This window comes from Carcharodon carcharias, chromosome 2, assembly GCF_017639515.1.
Source record: "Carcharodon carcharias isolate sCarCar2 chromosome 2, sCarCar2.pri, whole genome shotgun sequence".
Taxonomy (NCBI): Eukaryota; Metazoa; Chordata; class Chondrichthyes; order Lamniformes; family Lamnidae; genus Carcharodon; species Carcharodon carcharias.
This window is the reverse complement of record NC_054468.1, coordinates 136,783,797-136,796,401: the sequence shown is the minus strand read 5'-3', so window position 1 is coordinate 136,796,401 and position 12,605 is coordinate 136,783,797. Positions and strand designations below refer to the sequence as shown.

Sequence of the window (12,605 nt, the reverse complement as noted above, 5' to 3'; positions counted from 1 at the left end):
CCCCCCGGATCCAATGGCAACCCGGCAGCTGGTTTAGAAAAGGCACAGGCAGCCCCTTGAAGGGGAAAAATGTCTCTTCTGCAGTTTCCACATTCAAGTTGTGGAGTTGGGTGGGGTTGGAGACACCAGGCAGGAGGGCAGGTATGGTGGGCACTCGGCCCCCCGCATTTCAGATGAGTGCCTCGCGGTCCTCCAGGAGGAGGTGGCTGCCAGGAGGGGACACCCTTGTTTCCAGAGATGGGAGGAGGAGGCCACCGCACCACACAAAGAGGGCATGGGAGTAGGTTGCAGCGCTGGTTAGCAGCCATGACGTGGTGCGGCACACATGGTTGCAGTGCCAGAGGAGGTTCAATGACCTGCTGCGCTCAGGAAGGGTGAGTACCATGTTGGCATGAAGTGTTAAGGTGTGGCCAACCCCCCATGGACCTAAGGGGTGCTAGAATCTGAGTGCCAACTGTCAATGACGCCGGAGCTGGCCAGGGTGTGAGCCCTGGCTGCTGGGACTGAGTGCCTTGCAGTTCGAGGGCTGCAACTAGGATGTGCCCTGCAAGGTGTTCCTCAGCTGGGGCTGGCTAGCCTGCAATGGCACTGCAGGTAGAGATTGGACTAATCAATGCTCCTTTGTCCTTTCAGGAGAAGATGAGCCATAACCCAGCCAAGAGGTCACGTACAGATGGAGGCCTGCTTAACCTGCTGCTGCTCACAGATTCGAGCAGGCCACTCTCGAGCTAGAGAGCTGGCTTGCTCCATGTGCAACTGGGAGTGGAGAGGTGGGATTGCCAGACGAAGGTGAGAGTGCAGTGCACAAAGGTAAGAGTTTCGGTTGGTGCAAATATTCTTGTGTAGCCTCTTCATTGATGGGAGCGTCAAACCTGGAGTCCCCATTGATCATTGAAAGACGATGGCACCATGTTGCAGATCTCCATTGTCTCAGCAGGGTGCCTGGCATGCACAGGGACAATGTGATGACTTTAACTAATGACATGTCCTTGTTTTCCCTTGGATTTGCCAGCACGGACTTGCTCTCTGGACCCCATAGGGCCACCCCTGATGCCGGAGGACCACTGGACTTCATTTGCACCTGCATCACATCCACTCTATGACCCAGGCATATGCGCAGATATCAGCATCTCAGTGGGAATTAGATCGGCGGCTAGAATGTTGGTGCACATTGGTGAGGACACTTCATACTCGCTTGAGGTGCACACTGAAGCATAGAGTGCCCAGGGCACCAGCAGTTGGAGGATTGCTGGGGACCAAGACGGTGGCAGATGATGAGCCTCTGGAGTCGTCCATTAGGCGGCAGATGCTGGATGTCCAGCAGGAGGATCTGGCAGAGATCCATGAGGGTATGCGTGTCATGGTCTCTGTTGTGGAGGAGTCCATGCGAAGCATGAGCACTGCATTGACCCTCATGACCAAGCATACTGCCTCCTCCATTGAGAGAGTGGTGACTCTCATAGAGAGGCAACTCCAGGGGCAGAATCAGGGGCCCCTGGGGTTGCGCTCGGACCTGCAAGCCCTCACACAGGCACTGCCCTCAGGTGGTCAGTACCAGTGTGAGAGATGGATAAGGCACCCAGTATCCCATCCATCAGTGGTGAGCAGAGAGGTCCAGAGTGACCTCATGTTGGTGCATGACCTGCTTATCGTCTCTGCAGGCACCAGTCACAGCGCTCTGGATGACAGCGGCAGCAGCTCCTCTGCCACTCTGCCATCTTGGGACTTGCTGCTGGCCCTGCGCCCCTTGTACCTGCGCCCTTCCTCCCACAGGTCCCTCCCCTGGAAGCTGCATTGGGACACCTGGCCTCCTCTCCCTTCTGCCCCTCTCTCCCTCCTCAGAGGAGGTGCCACCAGCAGAGACCACAATCCCCATTACCAGGGAACAGAAGGCTGCCTGATACCTGTAAGGGTTCACACGGTCTGAATCCTCTGGGAGGCTTGAAGACCACCAGTGAGCCCTGAAATGAAGCCTGGAAATGCTAAGAATGAAGCCCCGAACAGAGATGAAGCTGCCAAGTACCAATTAGCAACCAGCAGCAAACTATCTCCAAAAATCCTCACCACTCACACTGAAAATGCTGCTGACCCTTTTTATCCCGCCCTCGGATGAAATTTAGCAAATTGTCAGCTGACTGCCTGCCCGTTTTGCCCGTGCTTCAAGTGTGAAAACGCAGGGGCAATGTAAAATCTAGCTTAACTGCCCTTTTTAATGGCCTTAATTGGCCTCGTAATTGATGATGGGTGCGGCTCTGACTTGCGTGCGTGCCTACCGACCAAAATATCGCGCGAGTATGTGATGATGTCAGGACGCTCACCTGACGTCATCATGCGCTATTTTACACTCGAACAGATCAGGCGCCCGCCCACTCAGTGGAAAGTTCTGCCCATTGTCTTTGGTCCCCACCTCAAACCCCATTCCCTAACCATCGACTCCATCCCTCTGCCTGGCCACAGTCTGGGACTGAACCATCCAGTTTGCAAAATTGGAGTCCAATTTAATCCTGAGCTGAGCTTCACACCTCATATTCTGTTATTCAACAAAGCAACCTACTCTCACCTCCATGACATCACCCATCTTCTCCCCTGCTTCAGCTCATCTATTGCTGAAACCTTCAACCATGCTCTTTTTACCCCTAGGCTTGACTATTTCAATATTCTCCTGACCAGCATCCCACCTTCTATCCTCTGTAAAATTAGACTCTATAAAATTCTACTACCTGTATCCTAACTTGTACCAATTCTTCTTCACCCATCATCTCTGTGCACGCTAACCTGCATTTGCTCCTGGCTGTCATCTTGATTTTCAGATGTCTCCATGGCCTCATCCCACCCTGTAGTCTCTGTAACCTCCTTCAGCCTGACAACCTTTCTGAGAACTCTGCATTCCTCCAGATCTGGCCTCTTGCAGATCCCTGATTTGAGTTATTCCATCACTGGCAGACTTCTCTTCAGCTGCTATGGCCCTAAGCTCTGGAATTCCCTCCCTAAATCTCCCTGCATCTCTATCTATTTCCCCTCCTTTAATTTACTCCTTAAAACCTATTTCTTTGCCTTTGGTCACTTGTACTAATATCTCCTGGCCAGTGATGGTCAAATTTCTTGCATCACCTCTTTGCTTTTATATTCTAGTCTCATTCTCTAGTTACTTACTCCATAAGTTCAGTACTCTTTAGATGAACGTTCTCTGTGTGATTTCTCTTCTTACTTGCAGGTGCCTTGAATTTAATCCACAATTTGGATTAACTGTTTTAAAGGCAATATACTGCAGGTGCTGGAAGTCTGAAATAAAACAAAAAGTGCTGGAAATATTCAGCAGGTCTGGCAGCATGTGTGGAGAGAGAAACAAATGGTGGAATTTTCCGTGCTTGTTGGCATTGGACGTGCTCGGTGGCGTGAGCGGACAATATGGCAAGGAGGCCAAAATCAGTTTCACAACATTGTGAAACCAGTTTTCAATGGTCCGCTCAGCCTGTTGATGGAGGACTGCATTCCCTGCCATCGGATGTCAGGAACCTCATTATAATCTGTATATCATTATAAGGCTAGCCCGCCGGACTCATCCACCCACACTGGATCGTCCGCCCATGCTGACATGTTTCCCAGCAGCACATAAGTGACATGCACCTGACGAGCTGCACTTTGCTTGGGACTTTAAGGTTTGTTTGCCTAGCTTGCTTTGGGCAACACTCGCAGTCATCAGCTCCAGCCTTCGCAGACAGCACCACAACACTTTTAAGGGGGCTCACGGGCAGGTTTCTACCTACCAGACCAGCTATAAGGCAGGGGTGGCTTTGTATGGCTGCAGGTTTAGGGCTTGTTTGGGGAAGGGGGAGAAGTGGCCTCAGGCAAGGGAAGAGGCTGCAAGGTAAGGTCTATTGTCATAACTCACTGGGGATAGTGCGCGGCAATATCAAGCCCCACTGCTCCCCGAGCCGTGACAAATGTGAAAATATTTGATCAAATTGTTTAATTTAGGTTAACAGAATACAAGCACCATGTTTGTAAACTTAATAAGTGAAGAACTGTTTATTGAACAAATTGTTGTTAACCAGTGGCAAAAGAAATATGAGCTGCTAACTTCTAACTCTATAAGCTAAACTCTACCCCTTAAAACCTTATATAGACACATACAAGACACATAAGACACACAAAAACATGGATTTTAAAGGTGGAATAAAACAGTTCAGTCGCATCAATTCCGGAGTGCAGGATACGATGGGTTGATTTTGATTGATGTCTTCCGAATTTCTTTCAGTTCTTTGCTGATGACACAAGGTGGTCTTCCCAGCACTGTTATTCTTTTGTTCACTGGTTGAGCACTTGCTTTTCAATGTCTCTAATGGTGATTTTCCCCTTTTACTGTTGACAGGGGTTTTTCAGAGAGAGAGCAGATTATAGAGATATGAGGAAATAAAACAGCTAGCTATTATCGTAGAACTATTGGAATCTGGCACACACAAGAGAAAGAGGTTTTAGGTCTTTTCTCTTTTCAGGCTAGGAGCTTTTCTGCTGCACTGCTCTCTCACAAACCTAGTCATCTGGTCAGGAGCCAATTAAAATGTTGTTGCCAGGCAGTTTCCTGGACTCCTCCTTGGCACTATCCTGTCTTTCATGGCACACTCTGTTCCAGGACAGCAACATTGTATATATCCCTCACACTGTTCCAGTAGACATGTCTTTCAAACTGCAGCAATTGTAATTTTAATTCAAAATAAATAAAAAAGATATGTTCTTTACACTATACTGAGGAAGGGGGGGAGGCATCTCAGGGTTTGTGTGGGGGCACAAGTTGATCTGTGCAAGTGGCCTCAAGATGGTGAAGGCTGAGGAGGCAGTCTCCAGAGCAGATGAGGCCAGATGGAGATATGAGGGTATGTGTGAGAGAGTGAATGGTGAACTCCCTTAAGCTGGCAGTGAGTGAGATGCCAGTGAATGTATAATGGGCTCGAGTGTGTGAGTTTAGTGTGATGAAATGGTTCACTTACCCTGGCAACACGGATGAGATAATTCACCCTCTACCTGCACTGGATGGTCAATCTCTTCTGTGCAGCACTGGCACTGATCACCACTGCCATCGCCTACCAAACCACAGTGGTGATGTTGCTGCCTCTCCTGTGGTCAGAGCAGGGGTAGAGGACATCACGGTGGGCCTCCACAGCATCCAAAAGGCGCTCGAGGGACGCATCACTAAACCTGGGGGCCGCAGTCTTCTTATCTTCTGGGGCCATGTCTTATTTGCGACAGTCCTGCGCTGGAAGCACTGAGAGGTGTGTGTGTGGCTGTACTTTAGATGTGGCACTTGGCGTGATGAACCGGTGAGGTGATGAGATGGTGGACGAATCAGAGCCACCCTCCATGGAAACGTGCTGTTCCCTGTGAATGCATAATTAATGCGGCGGGTTTAGGATGATATGGCGTGAGAAGCCGTCATTGTGGCAAGCGGGTACAACGTAGTTTTACCTGCCTGCTACCAAATCTGGAACAATTCTGTCCAAAGTTAACATTTGGAGTCAAATGTGACTCTTCTTCAGAACTTTTGTTTCTCTCTTCACACAGTGCTGCCAGACCTGCTGGATCAACTGTTGTTCAACAACATTATCTGAAAGCACAGTGTTAGTTTTCACATGTATGCTGCTGACACTCAGCCTCAATTTGCCATCACCTCCCTTGTTCCCCTACTAACTGTTGTTAAATTATCAGACTGCTTATCCAACATCCAATACTAAATGAGCAGAAGTTTCCTCCAATTAAATATTGAGAAGACTGAACCCATTGTTTTCAATCCTCCCTCTAAACTGTGTTCCCTAGTTACTGACACCATCTCTCTCCCTGACAACAAAAGCAGTCTGATCGCAATCTTAGGGCAGGATTTTGCCAAGGGCTTTGGGTCAAATAGGATTCGGTGGTTGACCTTTATTTACCCCAAATTGGCCAATGAAGGCCAAAGTACGGGCTCGCCATCCAATTAAGGACAGCAGGTTGGCTGTCAAAGCTGGAGGGCTAATGGAAGACCCTGCTACACTGAAAAAGCAGCAGACTGCCCTTACAGATAAGTGCACAACCCCAAAGAAGGAGCCACAGAATCTTAACAGCACAGGAGGAGGCCATTCGGCCCATCACATCTGCACTGGCTCTCCAAATGAGCATTATGACCTAGTGCCATTGCCCTGCCTTTTCCCCGTACCCTTGCACGTTGTTTCTATTCAAATAAGCATCTAATGTCCTCTTGAAGCCTCAGTTGAACCTTCCTCCACCACTCTTCCCGACAGTGCTTTCCAGACCTGAACCACTCATTGCGTGAAAAAAGATTTTCTCACGTCACACTTGCTTCTTTTGCAAATCACTTTAAACCTGTGCCCACTATCTACTCTGTCCAGCCCCCTCATGATTTTGAACATCTCAATCAAATCTGCTCTCAGCCTTCTCTCCAAGGAGAACAGTCTCAACCTCTCCAATCTATCTTCATAAGTGAAGTTTCTCATCCCTGGAACCATTCTTGCAAAGCTCTTTTGCACTCTCTCCGACATGTTCACATCTTTCCTATAATATGGTGCCCAGAACTGTACACAATATTCCAGCTGAGGCCTAACAAGTGTCTTATATAAATTCAGCATAACCTCCCTGCTCTTGTACTCTATGCCTCTATTAACAAAGCTCAGGATCCTATATGCTTTATTAACTGTTCTCCCCACCTGTTCTGCTACTTTCAATGATCTATGCACCTATACACCCAAGTCTTTCAAAATTTCATCACTTATTTTATATTGTCTGTCCATGTTCTACCTAACAAAATGCATCACCTCACATTCACCACATTGAACTTCATCTGCCACCTATCTGCCCACTCCACCAACTTGTCTATGGCCTCTTGAAGTTCCACACCATCCTCCTCACAGTTCACAACTCTCCTAAGCTTCATATCATCCACAAACTTTCAAATTGTTCCCTGCGCACCAAATCTAGATCATTATTGTAAATCAGGAAAAGCAATGGCCCCAACACCGACCGCTGGGGAACTCCACTACAAATCTTCCCACAGTCCAAAAAATATCCATTGACCATTACTCTCTGCTTCCTACTTTTCAGCCAATTTTGTATCCACATTGTTACTATCCCTTTTATTCCATGAGCAATAACTTTCCTCAGAAGTCTATTTTGTGGCACTGTGTCAATGCCTTTTCAAAGTCCATGTACACCACATCAACTGCATTACCCTCATCGACCGTTTCTGTTCCCTCTTTAAAAAACTCCAGCAAGTTAGTTAAACATGATTTCCCCTTGAGAAATCCATGCTGGGTCTTCCTTATCAACCCATATTTTTCCATCTAACTACTAATTCTATCCCGAATAATTGTTTCTAGAATCTTGCCCACCACTGAAGTTAAACTGACTGGTCTGTAATTGCTGGGCTTATCCTTACAACCTTTTTAGAACAAGGGCATAATGTTTGCAACTCTCCAGTCCTCTGGCATCACCTCTGAGTCTAGGGAAGACTCTCTCTAACTTTAACGTTAAAAAATCCCCTTTTCATCCAGGCTACCATTGTGGATCTGCTGCCAGGGCTCCACCTCTAAACAGCTACACTGTTCCCTGACATGTCCCAGATCTGGAGGTCCACTGGAAAACCCCAGTCAGCCTCCAACAATTGGCATTAACCGGCCATTAATGGCTTGAATTAGCTGCCTGCCACTTTAACCCTGACACTCCTTCCCCCAACTTGCCTCCAGAAAATTGCCCAGGGGCAGGATAGTGATGAATTCATGCACCTGCCCACCTCTACACTTGTCCCCATCAGGGCCTACAAATTCAATCCTTGGTGTCATAATGACTCCAAGATAACCTTATGACTACATATTCACACCATCACTAAGGCTGCCTATTGTCACCTCCATAACATCACCCAACTTTGCCCCTGTCTCAGCTCATCTGCTGCAGAAACACTTGTTCATGTCTTTGTAGCCTCTAGATTTGACTATTCCAATGCATTCCTGGCTGGTCTTCCAAATTCTCCCCTCCCTAAATTGAGGTCATTCAAAATTCTGCTACCCGTACCTTAACTCGCACTGAGTCCCATTGCCCTATTACCCCTGTGTTCATTGACCTGCACTGGTCCTTAGTAAAATAACATCTTGATTTTAAAATTCTCATTCTTGTTTTCAAATCCCTCCTAGGCCGCGCCCCTCCCTATCTCTGTAATCTCTTCAACTCCACAACCATACATGATATCTGCACTTTTCTAATCCTGGCCTCTTGTGGATCCCCCTTTTTAATCGCTCCATCATTGGTGACCGTGCCTTCAACTGCCTTGGCCTTAAACTCTGGGATTCCCTCCCTCCACCTCTCTACCTTGCTTTCCTCCTTTAAGACACTCCTTAAAATCTTCCTTTTTGAATGGGCTTTTGGTCAAGTGACCTAATATCTCCTTAAAAGGCTCAGTGTCATATTTTGTTTTATAATGCTCCTGTGAAGTGCCTTGGGACATTTTTTAGGTTAAAGGCACTGTATAAGATCAGTTGTTAATGTGATTTCCTTTCATAAGCTCCACGCTGACCCCCTTAAAACTGTGCATAGACATTGACCTCTGTGAAGCCAAAATCACAATCAGCTGCCTAGTTCCTAAATTCTCTGCCTAAACCTCTCTGTCTCTTTGCTCCTTTAAGCCACTCTTTAAAACCTCTGACCAAGTTTTTGGTGGTCTGGCCTAATATCCCTTTCTGTGGTTAAGTACCACATTTTGTTTAATAATGCTCCTGTGAAGATCTTAGGGTGTTCTAGTACATAAAAGGTGCCCTATAGATGGAAACTGATTGTCATTTTAAACATACAAATATTTTGGTTTTTTTTAATGTTGACTGCTTTTACTAATTTTCACATCTTATGCTAAATATTTTGTCAGGTTTATTGCCACCAGCCACTACACCCAACTTGGAAATAGGCCAGCTGAATGACCATTTCTGACTGTTCCCTATACATTGCAGGATATTGGAGATTGCAGTTAGATCACATCTGTGCACATCTGCGTAGTTACACACAGAACAACACTGAATTCCGAGCCCTTATTGGAGAACCTCAAATGGGAAAGGTAAGTGCTTAACTTCATTAACTGGTTCTTGTTCTAGAAAAGTTGATTAGAAAGTTCCTCGAAGGTCATGATTTAGACAATGCCTTTCACGTCTTTGAAAATCATTTTGGGATCTCTTAGTGACAAATGTCTCAATTAAAAGATGGAATTTCCAATATTACAGCACCCTTTCAGCACTGCACTGAAATGTCAGTCTTGATTATGTGTTCAAGTCCTTAGAGTGGACTTGAATCCACAACCTTCTGACTCAGAGGTGAATTAAGCCTTCTTGTGAGTTCAGATGTGCCACATAGAAACTTGATGGACCTAATGCTCCTACTTTTATGTTTTCATAAAATTTTACAGCCCTGAAAGAGGCCATTGGGCCCATTGCACTTATACCAAGCTTTCCAAAAAAAAACTCTTACTGCCAATCCCCACTCCTTAAGGAACATAGGACTTAGGAGCAGGACATTTGGCCCTTGAACCTGATCTGCCATTCAGTAAGACTATGAGTGATCGGGTTGTGGTCTCAACTCCACTTTCCTGTCTGCCTCTCATAATTCTTGACTCCCATGTCTAACAAAAATTTAACACAGCCTTGAATAAATTCAACGACCCAGTCTCCACAGCTTTCTGGGGAAGAGAATTCCACATATTATGACCCTCTAAGGAAAATAAATCCTCATCTCAGTCTTAAAAGGAAAACCTTTTATTCTTAAATTGTGTCCCCCTAGTTCTAATCTCCTCACAAGTGGAAACATCCTCTCAGTATCTACTCTGTCAAGTCCCCTCAGGATCTTATGTTTCAATAAGATCACCTCTCATTTTTTAAATTCTAAATGGGTATAGGCCCAACCCATTCAACCTTTCTTCATAGGATAAGCCCTTCATCCCGAGAATGAATCAAATGAGCCTTCTCTGTACTGTTTCAACGCAATTCTATCATTTTTTCAAACAAGGAGACCAAAACTGTACACAGTATTCCAGATCTGGTCTCACCAGTGCCCTGTACAGCTGCTGTAAAACTTCCCCACTTTTATATTCCATTCCCTTTGCAATAAGCAGTGAACAATATCCCATTTGCTTTCCTAATCATTTGTTGTACCTGCATACTAACTCTGTATGATTCATATACCAGGACACCCAGAGTTCTGCAATCTCTCTCCATTTAAATATTATACTGCTTTTCTATTCTTCCTGCCAAAGTGGACAAGTTCATATTTTCCAACATTATACTCCATCTGCCAATATTTTCCCCACACACTTAACCTGTCTATATCCCTTTGCAGACTTTCTTGTTCCTCTTGACAACTTACTTTCCGATTTATCTTGGTGTCATCAGCAAATTGAGCTTCCATTACATTCAGTCCCTTCATCTAAATTGTAAATAGTTGAGGCCCCAGCACTGATCCGTGTGGCACTTGACTAGTTACAGCTTGCCAATCTGAAAAAGGCCCATTTATCCCTACTCTCTGCTTCCTGTTAGCTAACCATTTAAAATTTTTAATTATTTATCCATTTCTCTGCTAAACATTGTACACATTCTGCTTCCACTCTTCTTTCTGATGGGGCATCTATAATCTAACAAACCCCCCTTCAAGGAAAATGTTCTAATCTTTCCCTTCAATTCACTTAAACTGCACTTTCAAAATCCCAACTATCTTGTCTTTGCCCTCTGTTTTCCACAACATTTCTACAGCTGCTGATTTGCTTACCTGAACCCTCATCTCTATCCTTAATGTCCTAGCCCCCAAGAAAACTATTACACTCTCTCACCCTGGACATTTCCCTGGTATGGCTTTCATCTCCACTCCTTTAAGTCCGAGGGAAGAAATATGGTGGGCAGCTAGTTTAGCCATTCACCACCAGAACTGGCTGGACCACATAAAGCACTATCAGATGCTGCATTTGTCTGCTAAAACTACTCACTTTCCAGGAACATCCCAGAATGCAAAATAATCCCCGGCTTCTTTACTCCGCTGCAAACCGCCTTCATAAACCCCTTTCCCCTGTCTCCTCGCCTCCAACAATAGTTATGAGGAGATCATGATCTTCTTTGTCAATAAGATTGAGACTAGCCAATTAGCTATATCTGCTCTATCCCTCCCTTCCACTAGACCTCCTGGCCAAACCTTCTCTAAAGGTCCTTAAGCCTCCTCCCCCTGCCCTTGCCCTGAACTTGCATCTTTCTCTAGTTTCTCTCCTATTTCACTTCATGCCCTCTCCAAGCTCATCTTGTCCATGAGACCCACCTCCTATTCCCTCAACTGTATTCCCACTAAAGTGCTAACCACCCAACATCCCTTCCTGGTCCCCATGTTAGCCAATATCATTGAAAATTCTCTCTTTTCAGGTGCTATCCCTCTCTCCTTTAAATCTTCATTATCATCTAGCTCCTCAAAAACCAATCCTTGACCCCACCCTCCTTGCAAACTACCACCCAACTCTAACTTCCCTTTCTTCTCCAAGTTCTTGAATATCTTGTGGCCTTCCAAACCTGTTCCCACCTTTCCCAGAATCCCCCCAATCAGACTTCCATCCCTGACAGTGCACTGAAATGACTCTTTTCACAAATGACACCTTATATGACTGTGACAAGGTAAACTATCCCTCTTCATCCTTCTCAACCTCCTTGCAGCCTTTGACAAGGTTGACTTTACCACACTCCTCCAGCACCTCTCCACTGTCTTCCTGCTGGGTGGGACTGCACTTGCCTTGTTCCATTCTTATCTATAGATCTGATTGTAGCCAGATTACCACTTGTAATGGCTTTTCTTCCCGTTCCCGCACCATTATCTCTGGTGTCTCCCAAGGATCTATCCTCAGCCCTCTCCTACTTTTCAAATATATGCTGCCCCTTGGTGATCTCATCCAAAAGCACAGTGCTTTTGGATTCTCATTCTGTTTTCAAATCCCTCCATGATCTTGCCCCCTCCCTATTTCTATAGTCTGCTCAACCCCACTATCCTCCAAGATATCAGTAGCCATCTAATTCTAGCCTCTTCAGCATCCCCGATTTGAATCTTTCCATCATCGGTGACCATGCCTTCAGTGATTTGGCCCCCTATACTTTGGAATTCCCTCCCTATGCCTCTCCCCAACTCTACCTCTTCCTGTAAAACATTCCTTAAAATCTACTTCTGGTTCCAAGCTGACCAACATTTGTTGCCCATCCTTAATTGCCCTTGAACTGAATGGCTTGCTAGGGGCAGTTAAGAGTCAACCGCATTTTTCTGGGCCTGGAGTTACCTGTAAGCCAGGCCACGTAAGGATAGCAGATTTCCTTTGCTAAAGGACATTTATGAACCAGATGGATTTTTACAACAATTGATGGTAGTTTCATGGTCACTAGCTTTATATTCCAGATTTTTATTAATTGAATTTAAATTCTACCAGCTACCGTGGTGGGATTTGAACCCATGTCCCCAGACCATTTGCGTCTGGATTACTAGTCCAGTGACATTACCATTATGTCACCATCTCCCCTATAAGGTTGCGGTCATCTGCCCCTACGTTGCTCGGAGTCTAATTTTGTTTT

At 45.8% G+C, this 12,605-nt stretch overlaps 1 protein-coding gene across 6 annotated transcripts in view; it reads left to right on the top strand.

Annotated features, from left to right (window-relative positions):
- dzank1 (double zinc ribbon and ankyrin repeat domains 1) overlaps positions 1-12,605 on the top strand; it is a 131,901-nt gene that overhangs the window by 86,951 nt on the left and 32,345 nt on the right. For all 6 annotated transcript variants that reach the window (XR_005941732.1, XM_041177442.1, XM_041177458.1 and 3 more), the window contains exon 14: positions 8,982-9,085. Coding sequence is in view for 5 of the 6 variants with exons in the window: in XM_041177442.1 (XP_041033376.1) it covers positions 8,982-9,085 (104 nt within the window). In the remaining variant the exon portion in view is untranslated. The remainder of the gene's footprint in view (positions 1-8,981; positions 9,086-12,605) is intronic.